This window comes from Acomys minous, assembly GCF_964271855.1.
Source record: "Acomys minous genome assembly, chromosome: 13".
Taxonomy (NCBI): Eukaryota; Metazoa; Chordata; class Mammalia; order Rodentia; family Muridae; genus Acomys; species Acomys minous.
The window spans coordinates 53,692,027-53,713,308 of record NC_140495.1 but is presented as its reverse complement, the minus strand read 5'-3'; the positions used below and the strand labels follow the sequence as shown (position 1 = coordinate 53,713,308).

At 44.4% G+C, this 21,282-nt stretch overlaps 1 protein-coding gene across 1 annotated transcript in view; it reads left to right on the top strand.

Moving 5' to 3' along the window:
* Positions 1-21,282, top strand: part of SLC9A2 (solute carrier family 9 member A2) — an 84,170-nt gene that overhangs the window by 30,487 nt on the left and 32,401 nt on the right. Inside the window, exons 2-3 of the mRNA XM_084753625.1 lie at positions 5,895-6,358; positions 13,528-13,778. Of these exons, the coding sequence (XP_084609751.1) occupies positions 5,895-6,358; positions 13,528-13,778 (715 nt within the window). The remainder of the gene's footprint in view (positions 1-5,894; positions 6,359-13,527; positions 13,779-21,282) is intronic.

The window sequence follows — 21,282 nt, the reverse complement described above, 5'->3', positions numbered from 1 at the left end:
GAATGTATTGCACTATGTGATTAAAATCATGCTACTATTTTCTGTTTGTTATGTCTGGCTAGTTGCTTCCTGCACTTCTGTTTTTGGAGGTATGTATTTAGTTGCCATGTGAGTGGAAATACTTTAAAATTAAACATGCTGTAGGTTTAGATGTCCTTGTGTATTCCTTTCCACACCTAAACACTAGCTTCCATAGCATGTTCTCCATGCTCTTCTTTTTACCTCCAGTCAGGAAGGCCTGACTTACTTTGACCATTACTTATTTTAACGATAACCAGCCCTAGGACCAAGTTCTGGGTCAGGCAGCCACCATCACTGCACCGTGCCTCCTTGGTGCCCACATGTGATTGTCCTGTGCTTAACCCAAGCTTTGCAAATATTTCTTGATCCAATAGATGCTATTATATATGTCTTCAGTCCCTTTAAAATGTGGAATGAAAATAAAATGAAAATAGATCATTTGCATCTGCCTTTAGTTCATGCTAACGCATCTCCTCTGAGAGTCTTAGCTGCTCCCTTCTGTTTCCCTTCCTTGAGCTGATCACAACTCCTGTGAGTGTATGTGCATGCGTGCATTTGTGTGCGTGTGTGCTTGCGTGTGTGTGTGTGCGTGTGTGTGTGTGTGTGTGTGTGTGTGTGTGTGTGTGTGTGTGTGTGTATCCTCTCTACCCATCTTAGGCTGGTTACAACTGTGTGGTTTGCCTGTTTGGTTTTTATTGTGTGGTTGCTTTAAGATTATTTTCTATGGCTTTTCTCTGATTCTGAGTTGACATTGTTGCTCTTTACAGGATCCGGCTATCTGGAAGCTTCCTGTATTTTTTTCTGTCTTTGCCCTCTTCTTAGAATTTGATGAACAGGTTATTGTAGCTACAGTGAGAAGATATAGTAATTTAATCTCAGTGATTTGATTTTAATGCATATGTTTAGTTTTTAAGCTCACTTTATTTCTAGACTTGTATGTAGAGAGAAATTAAATTTATGTCACTCTTGGGGCGGAGTATTTTACATTGTATTTTTATGTGAGTCTCCTGTTCTCCCACTGTCACAATAAAAATAAAACATAAAAATGTAAAGCACTGTTGCTTTAGTTTTATGTGCTGCAATAAAAACTGAATGAAAAGAAATACAATACCCTTCAAACAATAAACCGAAGTGACCAGGAACTGCAGCTAGCCAGCACTGGGTATGTGAGCACACAGTGACAGCACTGGGCATGTGAGCACACAGAGGCAGCACTGGGCATGTGAGCACACAGAGGCAGCACTGGGCATGTGAGCACACAGAGGCAGCACTGGGCATGTGAGCACACAGAGGCAGCACTGGGCATGTGAGCACACAGAGGCAGCACTGGGTATGTGAGCACACAGAGGCAGCACTGGGCATGTGAGCACACAGAGGCAGCACTGGGCATGTGAGCACACAGAGGCAGCACTGGGCATGTGAGCACACAGAGGCAGCACTGGGCATGTGAGCACACAGAGGCAGCCCTCGGCATGTGAGCACACAGAGGCAGCACTGGGTATGTGAGCACACAGAGGCAGCACTGGGCATGTGAGCACACAGAGGCAGCACAGGGTATGTGAGCACACAGAGGCAGCACAGGGTATGTGAGCACACAGAGGCAGCACTGGGCATGTGAACACACAGAGGCAGCACTGGGCATGTGAGCACACAGAGGCAGCCCTGGGCATGTGAACACACAGAGGCAGCACTGGGCATGTGAGCACACAGAGGCAGCACTGGGCATGTGAGCACACAGAGGCAGCACTGGGCATGTGAGCACACAGAGGCAGCACTGGGCATGTGAGCACACAGAGGCAGCACTGGGCATGTGAGCACACAGAGGCAGCCCTGGGCATGTGAGCACACAGAGGCAGCACTGGGTATACGAGCACAGAGGCCTGGAGCTCTAGTGTGACCCATGGTTTAGCTGTGTGTGGCCTGGGATCTGGGAATAATTTCTGAATGCTAAAACTAAATCTAAATAAAAACATGGTGGCATGAAGAACTGTATTGGGTCCTCGTTTCAATGTTCACGAATGAAGCTTCATCGAAACCCAGCCACTGGTCTTCGCTTTGCTGTTACCAACAGTTCGCTGCTTCATTTGCTCTGTAAAGACAAGCTAAAATAAGGCCTGCAAGCCAAAGGTATTTACTATCAGGTGCTATGCTGAAAATCTTGGCCACTCTCTGAACTACACAGTATTATCTTTGTAGTAGTTCATGTCAGCCTCATAAAAATCATCAAAATTTCATTTGGTTTCTGTTCCCAGTGGCTAGTACATGTCTTACTGCTAGACGGACGTGACGTCCAAGCACAGCTACTTCTGCCTACTAAAGCTAATTTCACCTTCACAAAATACCCAGAGAGCAAAACACACACATTTGCAAAGGGTGATTTTTTTTCCCCTTGTGAATAATGATATTTGAGAAGCTGATTTTAAAAAACAATAAAAACGATCCATTTTGCTGATCAGTTGATTCCAGGTGCTTACTAAAGCATAGACATGGGAACACAGAGTCTTATCTACAAGAGTGTCACAGTGTGCCCTTCACGCCTCTGCTCATGTTCCCTGAAGGACACCGAGCTGAGGACTCTGGTGACTGCCCTTCACTTAATCCCTTCCTGGTCATGGAACAACTGGGCAGATTCAGTAGCTACTGTCCTATTTCAGGAACGGGTCACTCAGATCCATTTTGACAGAGATAGGGATTTAGAAATAAGGAGAAAAATTATATATATGCTCTATTGACTCACAAATGTTCGCGTTTGATGCTGTTCAGTCCTGGTTTCACCCTTTGGTTGGTTTTCCTCCCTCCTCCTTGGTCCTTTGTCCTATTGGTGTGCTGTTCTGATTGCTCCCTTCATTTACTTTGCTTGGTTCTGTTTGCTTCTCCATCGCTGTCTCCTATTGGCTAAGGTCTTGGTCAAACCTGGCACACTTGCGGGAACTCGTCAAGTGTTACCATCTGGATACTTGGATTCCATTTCTTCCCCTTGTCCTTTCTTCAGCCCGTGTGTCATTTCCCACCCTCCCCTCAGAGGCCTTAGAAGGTGCACTCCACACTGACAGAACTGCATTCCTGCCTGGGAGAGAGTTCTAGATCCCAGAGACTGTGTTAGTGAAGAGAAGAGAAACATCAGGAACAGGAGTGGGTGTCTCTGCAAACAGGCCTCCTCTGGCTCTCCTCTGCCTCCAGGCATCATTATGTTTGTCTGCATATCATTACAAGTGTTTTCTCGGGCTTCTTCGCATCATGTGAAGGAGGCAGCTAAAATACAGGACACTGGTGATGTTGCAGGGACGGTGCCATGCTGTGCAGTCAATAATCTGGTTACCGTTGAGGATGTTCACCTGGGACATTTGTATTCCACCACCTCACGGATGAGTAAGTGGAGCCTGGCTGTACTAGTCAGCCAACCGTAGTCACAGGCAGAGAGCGGGACAGCTGCATTCCAAGCCGGCACAGTAGTCCACCAAGGCAACTTTGGAAGCCCAAGGCTCAGCTTAGGACTGAGTTCCAAGAGGGAACGGATGTTTGTTGGCCCCTGGGTAACGCAGGAGGCTGTTGTTGATGTGTTCTTATCATACAGGAGACATTGGCTGTGAAAGGAGGCAGCATGAGGGGAGATGGGGTTTTGGAATATTTTTTATTCTGTTTGATAGTGAGGTCAGTGGGCCACAGGCCATGGTCAGAGGACAGCTGCACCCACTGGCTACATTAATTCCCTTGATTACTGCAGCCTGTGGAGTTGTAGTAATAAAACAACCAACAATAGATGATTTGAATACTCCACATACAGATGTTCACTTTACTGTGTAGAATTACTATTTTATATTCCTCTAAATTCTATTACTTCAGCTCATGAAGTGTTTCATGCTGTGGTTTTGGTCCTGTTTGTAAGAGAGTTTTGTTTATTAAAACAACCATGATTATGGGCCTCTGGGAATAAGTATTCTGTCACCCTCATACACTTATCCTAAAATTTTGACACCTTTCTGTCTTAGATCAGTCTAAAGTATTAGATCACCCTATGGTGTTTCTGCAATAATACCTTAGACTTGGCAGTGTCTTTAAAAAAAAAAGACATTTATTTTCTCATGTTTTGAATTCTGGGAGCGTAAAGCTAAGGTGTCCAGCTTTGGCCTCTAGTGATGGTCTCTCAGCTGCACTCCCACACATGGGGGCAGAAGGACAAGGGAGGAAGGATGGAATCTCCTGAGCACGGCAGGACGCTACTTCTTTAGCTGACAGAGTAAACACTGAGACCTGCAAATTTCCCATCTCCAAAAGGCTTCCTGTCTTAGCCTTTCTACACATGAAGTGGCACAATGAAGGGTAAACGGAAGAGAACCTTATTCATATGGGGAGAACAACTTGACCAAGGTAGAGGGTGACTATGTGGGTGATAATCCAAACCAAGAAAAAGAAGAAGGAGAAGATGAGGAAGAAGAGGAAGGAGGAGGAGGAGGAGGGGGAGGAGGAGGAGGAGGAGGAGGGGGAGGAGCTCTGAGCTCCTGAAGATAAAGCAAACAGTGTTCTTTATCAATAGCAGAGAAAGCATCAGGGAAGTGATCTCAAAGATGACGTGCAACCCAACCACCTTGGTGAGATCCTAGATGGCTTTGAGCCTTGGTTGTCACTTCAATTTTTTTTGTCACTTCAATTTTTAAAGGTATAGAAATAATTGCCTTGTCTTCCTACTGGGGTTTTGGTGGGATGGAGTGAAATGTTACATCTGAAGATGCTCTGAACAGAATTAAATTGTTTTAAGTATAAATTTTCATTGTTTGGGGCCGGGGAGAAAGCACTTCGTAAAAAAGTGCTTGCTGAGCCTGGGGTAGTGGTGCATGCCTATAATCCCAGCACTCAAGGAAGCAGAGGCAGGCAGATCTCTATGAGTTTGAGGCTATCTTGGTCTACAAAGTGAGTTCAGGACAGCCATGGATACACAGAGAAACCCTGTCTTGAAAAATAAAAACAAAAACAAAACAAAAAAAACCAAAAAAAAAAAAAAAAGCAAGAGAGCAAGAAAGAAAGAAGGAAGGAAGGAAGGAAGGAAGGAAGGAAGGAAAGAGAAAGAAATTGCTTGTTGTCCCAACATGAGAACTGAGACAGAACCCAGGGAAAAAAGCTGGGTGCATTGGCTTGGACTTATAATCTCAGGGCCGGAGAAGCTGATGGGTCTCCAGGAAGCACTGATTGAATTAACTAGTTCTTGCTGGTTAGAGACCCTGTCTCAAGCAAACATCCTAAAATAACAACAAAAACTGACAAACAAAATAAGTGTGAACAGCTGATCCCAAGGAATACCACCAGAGGTGTTATTCTCTGGCCTCCAGAAGGACGTCCCTGGAAAGGGAGGCCGACAGCCATTTCCTTCCCCAGGTGTGCCTCCACCATAGAGAACACCGGAGCACAAGGCTGTGGTACGGAAAAGAGAGGGGAATGCTGATTGAACAAACACTAGCCAATGTGTGCACTGGCATTCCGACAAGCAGGTGCACCTGCACACACAGGGACACACACACACACACACACACACACACACACACACACACACATCACATCACATTGTTTTATTCCATTTCCATAGTTGCACTATTTAAAAAAAACTTAATAAAGGTACAGGACCCCAGCATGATGCCTTGTAAACAACCGACATCAATAGCACTTGATTTCTGGCTTAAAATCTAGCTTGTGCCTCAACAGTATTTTCTGCACATATGTGCATAAGTGATGTAACTTGTTTCAAGTGGCTGATTCTGCAATATGGAGGCCAGGTAGAGTGATCTTGGAGATTTTGAAGTTACACCTATCGTTTCTGTGGGAACTAAAACCCCTTCTCTTCGACTCCCGCACAACCCAGTCTCTGTGTTTCTCCTCAACAGGCTTCCACCTCTACCACAAGCTGCCCACGATTGTGCCCGAGAGTTGCCTTCTCATCATGGTTGGACTTCTGCTGGGCGGGATTATCTTCGGCGTTGATGAGAAGTCTCCCCCGGCGATGAAGACAGACGTGTTTTTCCTGTATCTCCTGCCACCCATCGTTCTGGATGCTGGCTACTTCATGCCCACCCGCCCCTTCTTTGAGAACTTTGGCACCATTTTCTGGTATGCAGTGGTAGGCACGCTGTGGAATTCCATTGGCATCGGTGTGTCCTTGTTCGGCATCTGCCAGATCGAGGCGTTTGGCCTCAGCGACATCACACTGCTCCAGAACCTGCTTTTCGGCAGCTTGATCTCAGCCGTGGACCCCGTGGCCGTGCTGGCTGTCTTCGAGAACATTCATGTCAACGAACAGCTCTATATCCTGGTCTTTGGCGAGTCTCTGCTCAACGACGCCGTCACAGTGGTGAGTAAAGTGGCCGGAGCATCACTGAGCGTGTGGGAACCTCCCACCCCTTACATCTTAGCAGGCTCTCCAAGGTTGTAGAATTCAGTTTCTCCTGCTGTGTGTTAATGACATGCTGTGATGCCAAGGGTAAGGAAGTGGTTCTCCCACAAGCAATGGAGCAGAAGAGTCTATAGCGGACATCAGATGACTTTCCGCTAAATCAAATCATTTCTGATATTCTCCATTTACACACAACGTCAGGCACACAGGGCGAGGGCCCAGTCCCCACAGACCGCCTCTTACTCACCTTCAAATGGGGTGATTGCAGACCCCAGGTCACTTGACTTGTAATTTTGACCAATGGGCTCTATAATCGATTTCCTATACTTTGTTTTTGCTGGAGCAGCTTACAAAGCTCATATACGTTTGTGTAATATATCAACATTGTAAATGCTGCAGATGAGGGGGGGTGTATCAGGCAAGACTGAGAAAGGGTATGAAGCTTCCATATCCCCTCCGACACACCAAAGCCCCACACGCCCAGCCATCTGCCCTCCAACACACCAAAGCGCCACATGCCCAGCCGTCCAGATGCCCTCAGAACCTGTCTCTTTGGGTTCCTTTCACACAGGCATAATTGATTACGTCTTTGGCCATAGGTTATCAATTTCACCTTCCATCCTTTCCCTTCCACGAGGGGGAAGTCTCAAGTGTGAACCCTGCCTTGATCTTTTCGTGGGCCAGGAGCCCAGCTTGCGCAGTCTGCCAGCCACCAGCCCAGCAGCAGCATACATGGGCACTTGCCACTGAAAAGAGCCTAAGGACTTTAGCAGCTGGCTGTCTGGGGAGGGATGGGGAAACCAAGTGCAGACTTCACAGTGTCAGAACCCTCGCTTGGATTAATGATCTTACATTGTGATCTTGACACTTTTCATAAACATTTTAACTAACTACCTATATTTACTTATTAGGGCATAATCAGATCTTTGCTTTCATCCTACACTGAGCCCCACAAAGGAGCAGCTGGCACCTTCATAAAATACAGAGCATAAACATAAGCTTGAGGAACATAAACATGATTGTGGCCATTGTATCTCTGATGGCTTGCCACTGTGATTTTAAAAAAATTAATCGTCTTTGATAATAACTTAAAATCTAGATCCCCATGAGAAATGATCACACACACACACACACACACACACACACACACACACACCACACATACACCACACACATCACATACACACACAACATACATACACCACACACTACACATACACCGTATACACACACACACCACACATACATCACACACACACACACACATACACACACACACACACACACACACACACACACACACACACACACACACACCTTGTGAAGTGATCTTTACTAGGAAACATTCTCTCTCAGAATGGTTTGTTTGTTGTTGATGGTTGTAGAGAAATCTTTGTCACATGCTCACTTTCTGCTTCTATTAAACCAGCATACCCGTGGCCCTCATCCTGTTCCCATAGGCTAATTTTTTAAAATATAAAGCACTAATTATCTTAGTTCTCTCTTAATTGCCACACACAGAGTCAAAAGCTGTTCCCTATAGCATAATTTACTTCTACCTTGCCCTCTGACCTGAGGCAATGAGTGCAGTGGTGAGGAAGATCTTCCCACGATAGAGGGACGGATCTCCAGAGAGCTCGCCCTTCCGGAATTGGTAAATTCAGCTACTCTACACTAGTAAGGGTGACAGGGATGCAGCCATTAACTCCCAGAACAGTTCTCTCATGCTCAGCTCCTCAGATGTCCTGTGAAGGAGGTATCACCACTTTGTAGAAGAAACTGAGGTGAGCAGATTAAAGTGCGCTCAGTTCACTCAGCTTTCAGTACTGTCCCCACTAGCTCTGACTCTTCAAATGTCTTTCTTGACTCATTTGATAGTGGCATGGAAACATGTATGGTTCTCTGTTAGGTACATACATACATACATACTTATATGCATACATATTTATACATGTATATTTACTGGAAGTGTGTTCATTAACTCTAGGTGGACATTATTATGGAGAAAATAATTCAATAGTTAACAAGTCACATAATTTTAGAATAGCTTCTAAGATTGAGAACAAGTTGACTTACTCAGATAACCAAACTCAAATTATACATTCTATTGTTTATTAACAGTGATTTGTCATTAACTCTCAATATTAATATTTAACTAGGAAACTGCCATCACAGTAAAGACATTTTATAACTCATTCTAATTTCCTCAGGCTTCAGGTTTTCCACTGGGTCTTGTATTTACATGCAAATTTTACCCTTGTTAGAGGAGATTGTGGACCTGTGAGTGTGGTCCTTATAAGGAAATAAGAACACCTTTCTGTATCCCAGAAAGTCAGGTTGGTTTCAGAATGCCAAGCATTTATATGGCCTTCCTGCCACCCAGAGAAAGCTTCATCCAGTTAGCCCAGTGGTCTACTCTGGGTTTTTCTAGAATCAGATGTCAGGAAGGGATCTGGCTAACTCATTACTCAAAGTGTGCAAATGGGTGGGGGACCCAGAGGCACAGCCACAGCTCTTAAGGGGGCACAGCCACAAGATGTCGTGTGGATGGAGACGGCTGGTTGGCCCAGGGGCTGCAAGAGAGGGACAGAGAAAACACATGGCTGTGTGTATTTGTGGAAGCTCCTGTCTGTGGCAGAATTGTAAATCAGGACAACTTGGCTTTCTGTGGAAGACCATGCCTCAGCTTACAACCTCCAAACACACTCGCAGGATAGCAGAATAGTCTCCAGGCTTGCCTACCTGAAGGTGCCAAGGAACAAACTCCCTGATAGTTCCCTCACAGAATCGGGTAGCTATCCCACTGGACGAATGGTAGGAACAACTGGAGGAATGGTGCAAAAACAATAGAGTTGTCTGTCTTCTACCCAGAGTCCTTCGAAGGACAGGGGTGCGGGCAACTTACAGAAGATCCTTTGGCCCAGTCCCAGTGTCACTAGGGAAAGTTTCAGAACTCATGGAATATGAAACGGTGTGAAAATGTGGGTCATGATGCTTATAGCCAAATACAGAGCATCACCAGAAATCCAAGATTGAGAGACATCGTTAAATCAGAGCCAGGCTCCATCAACTAACCCCTTCTTGTATTATGAAAAACTCATCTAGAAAGAATAAAAGGAAGAAATCCTAGCAGAAAACTATTTCAAAGCATAAGCAATAATCTAAAAGCTACAGACCAATTGTCAAAGGCTAAGGTAAATTAGAACCAAGTGGAGGAAGGACACACAATTGAAAAGTTAAAATTGGTTTTTACTAGTATTTGCATGTTAACCTTTTATGATTTTTATGAAAATATTTCAAATCCAAAAACTGTCCAAATTACTAGATATCAGAGACATCCTACTGTTTCCGTGACTATGATGGTCTGAGACAGATTGACTTACTTTCACATGGAAATGTATAGCATCATGCCTAGACCCTAGTGCAGCCATTGAACGCTGTATCTGATTTTCTAAGAAAAGACAAAGAGCTTCCTTGAGTGTTTCCTAGTTACCTACCTGGAGCTAGCTAGGCCTGGTGAAGGACAGCTGACTTTGAAGACAGAAGTTAGCCATGTATCATGGTGGTAAGCTACTGTGGGCTGTGGGATAAAATTTCACACAGGGAAGGTAAACAGTGAACACTGAATGCTCAATCTAGACTTTACAAATCACAGAATTATCTGAAAGTCGTGATTTATATGTCATAATAAAGTGAGCTGCATGCTATTTTTCTGGAATAAACAACTGTATTTGTATAATTTGCATTATACATCCTCACTGAATAAGTGCACATTTTAAATCTGAATTCAAATTATTTAATTCATAATTTGCACACATGAATATATGTAAGTAATCATAACAAATAGACCTTATCATATGACAGGCTGGAGTGCAGTCAGCTATCACATTGGCCTATTAGTAATTTATTACAGAGGTATCACTGAATTTTTCTTTCTTTCTTTCCTTTTTTTTTTTTTTTTTGAGATAGAGTTTCTCTGTGTAGCTTTGGCCGTCTTGGACTTGCTTGTAGACCAGGCTGTCCTTGAACTTACAGAGATCCCTCTACAACCCCTCCCCCCAACACCCACCAAGTGCTAGGATTACAGGTGTGCACCACTACTCCTGTCAGAATTTTGATTTTTTAAAAATACATGTCAACTTCTAGCCAACAGCTAAGATACTTCTGTCTCCCAAACACACCATTATTTACATGTATACGATACTCATATGTACCCATACGTAAATTAAAAATCTACATCTCTTTTCTGTATAGATTACCTCAGATAAAATTAAAGCATTTAGCTGAAGTGAACTATCTATGTGGTTACAACTACTTACATAAAGCAAGTTGGCGCTAATAAAGGCTTTGTGCGCATAGATGATGCTTCTGCCTCTCTGTTCCCTCCAACATGGCGTTGGTATCTTGGCAGTAAACTGGTTAAACTGGACTTTTGCCCATTGCCCCAAAGTAAATCATTCAGATTCACCCCTTTCAATATTTAGAGCACTATTTGAAGCATAATACTCATTTGATAAATTGGATGGTTTGAGTGGCTGGCAAAAATATTCTAGAATAGACTGTGAGACTCTGCTGATAATGGTTATTTATGCACATGCACCTTCAGGCCCTGATGCAGGCTTGTCAGTGTACTGGGTTGAGGAAGCATGGGTGAGGAACAGACTTGCTCCCGCTGGGAAGACTTTTATACCTTGCTGGGGGAAACATGCTACTCAATGGATAGGCAGCCAGTACAAAATGGCAAAGTGCCCTGTGGTTTGGTGTCCACCCGTGAATTGCAGGTCAGATGTAAGGACACTTCCTGAATGCTGTGGGAACTCCCGGAAAAGCCATTGGGAAGAATGGCAGCTTCGGGAATGCTTCCTTGGAAGACAGTTCCAGGGCTCGGAACTTGTCTTCTTAAAGGAAAATAACTGGCAGTAAAGAAAAGCATAGGCATGAATGGGGATCTATGGTGTATTTGGTAGAATAGTGGGGAAATTCTGACCCTGCCCAGGGTGTTGTGGAAAGCAGTCAATTAGGGAAGGAGGGAGGGAAGGCCTCCCCAAAGTCAGGGAAGCAAAGACTTTGAATCTTGGGAATAGAAAATGCCAAGTCCGGGGGCTGGAGAGATGGCTCAGAGGTTAAGAGCACTGTCTACTCTTCCAAAGGTCCTGAGTTCAATTCCCAGAAACCACACGGTGGCTCACAACCATCTATAATGTGATCTGGTGCCCTCTTCTGGCGTGCAGGTGTACATGCAGGCAGAGCACTGTATACATAATAAATAAATAAATATTTAAAAAAAAAAAAAGAAAAAAGAAAATGCAAAGTCCAAATGGGGAGATAGACATAGGGAGATGTGGACTCCTCTGGTGCCGGCTGGAGGCAGGCAGAGTACACAAGGAAAACGTGGCTCTGGTGCAGGCTGAGGCAGGCAGGGTAGAGCTGGCAGAGTCTTAAGTAAAACTGAAGGGAGGCTGTGTATGCAAACGCTGAACTGGTTCACCTCCGAACACTCTGGAAAGCCACTTTCTCTGAAACACTGGTCATGCAGCACCTCTTCAATCCTGTCAGGCCACAGTGGTGGCTCAGAGCTGCCTCTGTACCCAGATTGTGCAGCAAACTCGTGAGTGGAAGCAGCAGTTGGTGCGTCCACTAGGCAGTGCAAAAGACAGATGTCATAACAAAGTGCTGGTTGACCCCAGGGAGCTTGTAACCAAGAGGGAGGACAGATGTTTATGGCAAGCCTACAAGGTGGTAAACATTGTAGATGACTGAGGGGTGGCGGTGGTGCGCATGGGCTAGGCCAGGTCTGCTTATCAGGGGACAGCTGACTCGGGAGCCCATGCTGAACCTTGGACACCTTATCCAGGCCAGGAAACCTGTGTTCCAAGTTCGCCCCCAACTGACATTTTATGTCATTTGACCTTTGAAGTTTTTGATTACCTTTGACTTTGTCAGAAGCCAAATGAAGGTGCATCCCAGCCCGTGTCCCCAATGCCCTTGTAAGTTGGCTTTCAAAAGTTCTGAATGGTAAATCCCACAGTGAAGACACTACAGGAAACTCGTTTGAGTTGAACTTGACTCTTGAAGTCTTTTTTTTTTAATTGACTCTTGAAGTCTTAATTAAACCAAGACCACTAAAGCAAACAAGCAAGGAAACAGGAGTGGTCCCATTACTTTAGAGGTATAAAGTATGTGTGAAAGCTACAACGCGTGTATATCACACATGCACATCCATATATGAGCTCTTCACTTTAAGAACATCCTTGGGACTTTACATTTCCGCGGGCATGCTGCATACATGAGTAGAACAAGCAGATGGGAGGAGAAGTGATGGTTACTCTCCGGGTAGGAGGACCCCTTCATCGGGGTGCCTGCACTGAGGGGTGCACCCCCTCCCTGTTAAGACTCTGTGATAGGACCTTATAAGGTGAGTGTATTTTCACAGCAGGCTGACAACATTTCTCAATGACACTTGGATTCTGAACAATGACAATATGAGCAGGGTGTGGTGCACAAGTATTTCAAAATAGCCTTCCAGGTAGTTGCTGAAAAAAAAAATAACATTCTAGGAATAATTTGGGTGATAACTTTGTAATAGTCTCTTCTTTATTTCTCAAAAAAATTTATCTGACAAGACACCAAGACACCTTTTTGCCAAAGATTTTATTTAAAGCCACGATATTATTTTTGTGCAAATAACTACACAACAACTTTCTTCTGGCCTAGAACACATCTCCTTAGAAGATTTTCTCTGTGCCCAGGGTAATCATAGGGAGAGGTAGGAGGAATATTTCTATTCTTTCTTTCTTATGTGTATGCATGTGTGGATGTACATATGTATACGGTGTGTGTGCCTGTGGAGGCCAAAGGTTAACGTTGAGAGTCTTCCTCCTTCATTTTATACCTTATCACTGAGGCAGGATCTTGAAGCTGGACCCAGAGTTCGATAATGCCATCTGACATCTGAGATCCCCTGTCTCTGCCCTGAGATAACAAGCAGGCCTCCATGCCGACTCAGAATTTGCAAAGGTGCTGGGAATTCAAACATTGCTCCTATGGTTGTGTGACAAGCCCTTTAAACACCGACGTGTCTCCAGCCCTGGAGGGATCTACAGTGTGCTTTCTCATCCCCTCCCCAGGTCCTGTACAACTTGTTCAAGTCCTTCTGCCAGATGAAAACCATCCAGACCGTCGATGTGTTTGCGGGCATCGCTAACTTCTTCGTGGTGGGGATTGGCGGGGTGCTCATCGGCATCCTCCTGGGATTTGTAGCAGCATTCACCACCCGCTTCACACACAACATCCGGGTCATCGAGCCGCTCTTTGTCTTCCTGTACAGCTACCTGTCCTACATCTCAGCTGAGATGTTCCACCTCTCCGGCATCATGGCGTAAGTGTCGCTGCTAACAGCCCTTTATTTGCTCGCGCTTCATTGAACCTGCACTTTCCAAGATAGTAAAGTTGACTGCGTTTTGTAAAAGACTAGATTTTTTTTCTTATCCCGAGAACAACTAGAATTTGATTTCTTTATAACCTTTTGTTGCACTGAAATGAAAGAATTTATTTCCCAAGCTTATGCTTATGCGATCTGGAGCTGACACGAAAAGGTGTTAAAATTAACACCTGAGTTTCCTGTGAAAGACAATGAACCTGATTGCCGCAGTGGGTCAGATACCAGCATTGTGTGAGCCTGGTCCATATGCTTTACATGGGAGCCTGAAAAATCCTGCAATAAGGTTACACCACATAGAGTGAACGTGGCGTTCTAGAGCTGCTCACGTGTGCCTACTTGAATAGTCTCGCTCACGGTTGGCTTCAGATAGACTATTTTAAATAGAGAACTTGAGTGTTTTGATGCCAAGTTTGAATTATTTTGAAATAAGCAAATAATCGTTTATATAAACTAATACATGTATTATAACTATAATATACTATATTATATAACATATATTTATATTTAAATGATAAATAAGCAATAATTACTGTTTCATTAACTAGCTAACTTGCTCACTCAGAGGAAGGTTTTTTAAAAACTTGTACATCTACGAACTGCTGATGGATAGTGTTTGGACCACCTGGTCTTCAGGCTGTTATGCTGAGGGAAGGTAGTCAATGGAGACTTTCTCCCCAAACAAACCTATAATATGATGGCTGTATTCTACCCGGGGCCAGTGAGGAACGCCTTAGCAGTGAGGGAATGGAGGAACGCCTACCTTGGTTTTGCTTTGACATTCAGTTGTCCCTGTAAGTTACAGTCTGTGTGTGGGGAATCTATTTAGAGTCTGCTCTGTAATGTAGGCCTCACTCTTTCTGCAGTTTTTCTCTCCTGACCTGAGGTAGGTGGTTCGTTGATTAAAGAGCGTCTAGGTTCGTGCCCCTTGGCAGCACTTTCATTTCAGAAGCAGATGGAATCTGTGGTGCAAAGAGGCAAAGGGAAGTGGAACACACTCTCATAAAAGGTGCGAGTTAAAGGCTGGGTGGTTTTCCCTTTCAAAGAGAACCTAAATAAAGCAACGTATTAATCCAGTTTGACCCAGTAATGAGACATTCCTCGTTGCTATTCATATCACGGTGTGACTTCCAATGTCACCAGTGTTCTGTAAGAAGCATCATTGAAAATGTGTGATCAGCTAGTGACAAGGTCTGTAACCGAGCGGGGGCTGGGCCTGGTGTCTAGTTTCTCAACAGGGTTGCTCTAGAAACAGGTTTATAGGAACCTTGGGTTTCAGAATCTCCCTGGGCTGTGTAAATATATCATGTCTAGAAAACCCATAGTAGCCATCAAAAATTAGTCATGTTGTGCAGTACTCAAGAGTGGAGATAGAGCTCCCTGAAGGCATGGAGTGGTCCAGAAGCTGAATGAAGGAGGAAGTGGGTGTGGCAGCAATGTCAGGGATGCCTGGAGAAAACTGGCCTAATCGTTCTCAAATCACCACCAACTGGAGACCAAGTATCAAAATGCCCCAAACACATGAAGGGCATCTCACTCAAACCAACACATCTACATTGTATCAAAAGTAATAAAAGAACTACTAAGTAAGCGATTCCCAGGGATTAAAATCACCCCACACAGCCATTACTCTCTGAAAGCAGACGAGAGGGCATATTTACACCAAAGCTCTATGTTCTACTGTGGCGTGGTGGGCTTGCGGCTCGGATCCTGAGTGGGTGTGGTGCTTCCGTAGGGTACGTTTGCAAGCACCCTCTCCTTGATGCTCATTGTATGAACTTCCAGGCGGTAGTTCTGTTACCTTGGGATGTTGTTCAGGCATAGAGCATGCCCGTGTCACGAGAAGTTTGCATCCACACTTTTCTTATGGGACTAATGAATGCTTCTGCACTTAAATTGCACTGAGCCTTGAAACTATTCTCATGCTTCCTGTTACTTAGACTCTTAACATTAAAAACAAAACAAATCTTAATGTCAATGGAAGTAAATATGCTGAGGGTGCTGGACTTGCTGACTTGGTTTGCTGAGGAGGGGGTGTCACCCCTGGAATGCAAGTAGGCAGGACAGTAGCCAGCTGCCCTCAGATTCTACACTCCTCCCTAAGGACTGTTTTCTCCTCCTCTTCCTCCTCCTCCTTCTCTTCTTCTTCTTCTTCTTCTTCTTCTTCTTCTTCTTCTTCTTCTTCTTCTTCTTCTTCTTCACACATATAAGACTCAGTCCTCTTCTGCCTTCCATCCTGCCTGCCTCTCTCCCTATTGCCCTTGTGGGCTCTGGCTTTTGGTCCAGGAGCTTGGCCTTAGCTGAACTCTTAAAAAGCTTGTCTTGGAATGAGCAAGTGCTTAACACAAGAGTCTGGTTGGAAAGATGCTTCCTCTGTAGAACAGAAGACTTGGAAAAGCTAGACTTTCAAGGTGGAAAGCAGAGTTTGTGAACTGATGTTAATGGAATACCAGAAGCAAGTGTCCTCCGGGCCTTCAGGAAGCTTGCTCTTGCTGTTTGCTCTCATGAGACTGTAGTGTGATAGGTCACTCGTGACAACTATATTAAATAATATGGTATCCTGTCTTCTGACTTCCACTGTGCATTCTTAGAGTCAGATTTGGATTTCCGTTATGGTCTTGCCTAATGCTTTGGCACTTTGTTGAATATGAAAGGAGAATTTTTGCCTATATTCTGACTTATATTTTCAGGTGGGATTTAGATGTGTGATGTGGTGTGTGTGTGTGTGTGTGTGTGTGTGTGTGTGTGTGTGTGTGATGTATCTTTGTCCAGGTGGTACAGAGTTCGTTTTCCATGGCACTAGCCCCAAAGTTGCCAGGGAGGTTTTCATACTGATGCCTATCAACAGTTCTGGACACTTTTGTTATCAAAGCATCACTGAAGTGGACAGAGAGGCCCTTCTCAGGGGCTCTGATGCGATGACACTCTCCTAAATCCAAATCCATCTAAAAAATGAGCTTCCATGGACACTTGTGATCTCCCTTTGCATACCAGGCTCTGGGGCTCAGCTTGTACCTCACACAAACCCCTGGGGTCTGATAAACAACGCGTTATGCTGAAGACAGTTGCAGCCCACAGGGAAAGGATGGCTCCCCATCCCCCACCCTACCACGGACAGGCTCCAGAGACGAGATTTGACATTCCGTGGTTTCTTTGCTTTTAATGGGTTAATAACTCCACGGTGTTTCCCCTCCGAGGGATTGTTTCTAACTATTTTCTGTGTACTGTCCCAATTAGTGCACCTGCTTTATTGCAGAGAGTGTGGGAGGTGGCAATGCTTCTAGTATCCTCTAATGATGTGTGCACTGAGGCCCGGACTTGGCTGCAGGCTGTCTCGGTGAGTAGTTGGAGCTGCCCTCTGGCACTGCAGAGGCTGAGCCAGCCCAGGCCATGTTAAGACAAATGGGGACGTGTGACAAAACATGAAAAAGAAAGACAAGGGAATTTCTAGGATGCAGGTGTCTCTGGAATGTTCACTTCAGAACTGAAGTCTACGTTCTGGTTCAGCCTATGGCCCTCATCAGGAAAGTAAAATTAAGTATTTCAATTTTCTGGGAACTTTTAGGGAAAAGAAAAAAAAACAAAGAAACAAACAAAAAGCTTATTATATTTTATTATCTTTTTTCCAAGTTTGCTTCAATAATAGGGTAAGAAATTTTTAAAGAAAGATTTTTTAACTTAATTTTATTTTATTGATTTTTGAGACAGAGAAGGTTTCTCTGTGTAGCTTTGGCTGTCCTAGACTCACTTTGTAGACCAGGCTGGTCTCAAAATCACAAGGATCTACCTGCCTCTGCCTCTCGAGTGCTGGGATTAAAGGCATGCAACATGCCCAGTGTGAAAGGGAGAATTTAAAATGAGAGAGTTCAGAGTTATGTAAGCAAATTGGGAATTTATTGACATTTATTTCTGTGTTTTCAGTTGTTTACTTAGAGTCAGTTGCTAAATGCCAGCATTTTCATGGTGTTAGTTTTTCCTTCTAGCATGTCTAGTGTGGTGGCCACCACCCTCGTGTGGCTTTTGAGCACCTGAAATGCAGATAGCCAGAATTAAGTAGTGCACTAGGAGGAAAACAAATGTCAAATGTTTAGTATCAGCAGGAAAAAAAAACAATTATAGAATACTTCATTAGTGACATTTATATTAATTGGATGTTAAAACCACAACAGTGGGGCTATGAAAACCAGCATCACCAGTTTGTATGTCTGTGTGCAAAATGGAGCGATATCTTGGAATATGGAAACTCAGTTGAAGCCTCTATCATGAGCAAGCCAAGGGAAGCCAGCCGGTATTCAGCATCTCTCCCTGGTCTCTGCTTCAGTCTGAAGCCTCTGGGTAGGGGTTAGACAGCTTCAGAGCACCGTCAGGACTGGAGCTCTTTTTGGGGGGAAGCCTGTGAGTCCTGTAAGGATAAGCAGAACCAACCAGAGCCTGTAGATTCGCTAGCAGCTACTTTTGTAAACTAAGCTTGTAAAGTCATGTAACTTTTGATATTAAAAATACATTGTGTTGCCTCATATTCTTACATGTGAAAAACATTGTCAAAGACATTATTTTCAGCTGTTTATGGACACGGAGTACATGTCTCTTATCCCAGGACTTGGTGGGTAAGGCAGAAGGACCACCATGAGTTAGAGGCCAGCCTGGGCTACAGAGTTGAGATCCTGTCTCAAAAGCCAAAAACAAAGAAAGGACATTCTTCTCATCTCAACTGACTTTAAAGATGGATTGGAAAATACCTATTAGTGGGGCCCACTGTTGACTGTAACTTCTGCTTCTGCAGGCAGATCACACTAGTGAGATGATGGCTTTAACATCCCAATACAAGTTAGTTTTCTAGAGCGCATCAGTGGGATAAAGAAAATAAACAATAAAAAACTGTGCTTGGCTGACTTAAGGAAGTCAGTACATTGCATTCCCATGGCGACATTGGTCTAGAATGGCAGAACACCATTTTCCTGCCACAACCTGGCTACACTGCTGGCCTCCATCAGTGGTGACACAAGGGCAGATTTAGGGTGCGAGTGGGACCCTACAGATTTAGGGTCCTTCTCTGTAGAGAAGGAAATGTAGTGATGTCTGCCTGCTGCTCAGTTAAAAGGTCCAGACATTTCAGCTTGTCTTCAACATGTCTTTAAGAACAGAGACAGCTGTGTAAGTACATGGTGCTGCTGCCACCAGTTTTGGATGGTTTCTTTACTGTCGTTTACATCCCTTTAAAGGAAAGATGTGCGATGTCACAGCTGACTTATGTCTCAAGAATACTCAATTAAAGAAATTTACATTACTTTCTACTAATGTTTTGTCCATACTGCAAAACAAGATAGCAAATCATAAGTCAACTGTATTGATTTATTGCAAAGAAATATTTATCTTTTCTTCCCAAAACTTAATTAAAAATATCTTGATAACGAAGAGACAGCCACTCTAACTAGAACTTCCTAGAATAATGTTTGACTTTAACTCGGTATTGATCACTTGACACCAAGCATCAACTTAAGTCACAGAGGAATGCAAAGGGTCTATGGTTTCGTTGTATGACCCTAGACAACTGAGAGCAAGGTATTCAAATACGAGGGTGTCATGTTTGGAATCCCTAAATGATTCCCTAAAACCCATAGCTGAAGGCTTTGTTGCCAGCCTAGGAGAGGTGGTAAGGCCTTTGGTAGGGGAGGCCTAGTGGAAGAAAATTGCCTAGGGCGTGTTCCTGAGGGTGGTGCCATAAAGCAGCTTCTCTGAGGCATGCTGATCCACTTCCCCACAGGCCCAAAGCAAGAGGCGCAAGTACCCGTGGCCTGATTCTTTGGGCCCAAATAAACCTCTTATCCTTTTCGGTTCTTAATTTCATGTTTCTATTGATAGACACCCATCAACATAGAGAGTCAAGGTCTGCTCTTCCAGGGACCTGTTGGGCACCTGAAGGCGATTACCTCACCTTGATTTAAAAGACATTAATTTTCTTCTCCTCCGTCCTCTGCACAGGGAGGGCATGCCTGGGTGATTCTGAGGTTAGATGGTGTTTCATGATGAGCAGCCAAGTGAAGCTTCCCTTCGTGCCAGAGTATTCCTTTAGACCTCTTTCTTTCCCTGCCACTCTCGCTCTGCCAGAACCAAAGCTCAGAGTTTTCAGTGTTCCCAAGAGATCTGGCCTAGGGGCCGGGCCGAGCCTGCCTTCCGGCGTGCCCTCACATTTGATCCCTAGCTATTTGAGGTAACTTGAGTCATCTGGTGCCTTGTAGCCAGGTGCCCAGTTCCAATAGGATAGCTGTGTGAATAAGAGTAGAAACAAACCGTAAGAAGTGAGGGCTGCTGGGTTATGTGAATAAGTTAATTCTAGGCAAGGACAAGTATGGATCATTGTGGACTTGACACCAAAGACTCCATCATTCACCAAACCATCCATGTGAGGTAAAGTAAGGTTTACATGGAAGTTGGGTTTTATCTATCTGTAGCTCAGTTGCTTGGAGAGTGAAGGAGATCAGATCCAACCAGCCAGGTCCTGTTAGGGAAACATTGCAAAGGAAGGGCAGTGACTGGCCCAGTGATTTGGAGAAGTGATTGAATCAAATTTGTCTACAGACCAACCTAGAAGAAGGTGATGGTTTTACAACTGGCTTGGGCTAAGACAGTGACCTAGTCTATACTGACTACATGTTTTCAGGGAAAACAAATCACCTTTTTAAAAAATAGGATAGAAAGGATGATGCCATTTGGTGAGATCTCATTGATAAAAAGAAGAACATTTTTGAGAGGATAGAGATGCCTAACAAAGGCCCTTAGGGTGAGATGCTGTGGGGTCTCCAGGGAACTGAACTCTGAGGAGAGAGGAGCTGCTTCTCACCTCTACCGTGCAGGTATCTGAGACCCATTCTATGATTTACCCACAGAACAGATGCACTGTGTTAGTCCGTGTAGTGAGTGAAGCAGCCAGTGCTCTCGCATCTCCTTTACACCCCTGCTTTGCATGTAAGTGACAGTATAACTCTACTATGGGGTAAAAGCCAAAAGTCATAGCTCTGAGTTGGCTAGCTGCTCTCAGGGCTAAGAAAGGCCTCTCAGGAGGATGTGCAGTTGGCAGCAGCAGGAAATGCCTGGTTGAAGACTGGGGAAGGAAGAGTAGCTGGAAACCACAACCAAAACACAGTAGCCCTTAAATCCCGTGTTAACCTTTGAGTCCACCTTCCAGTAAAAGGTTAAATAATTCATCTCCTGTCCCATCTGTTTCCCTGTCCTGAGCCCTCTGACTGTGTCCCACTTACTTTCTTAAAATGTTGGTGCATTTAGAAACCACTTAGAAGGAGTATCGCGTGCGAACATCCTGGTTCTCTAGGATGAAGCCAGGTGTTTGTATCAAGGATTCCCATTACTTACATAGTTTGCAGACACACTGGTCTAACACACAGGCCTCAGCCACGAGCGACTCCAGAAAGCAGCCACTTGAGCT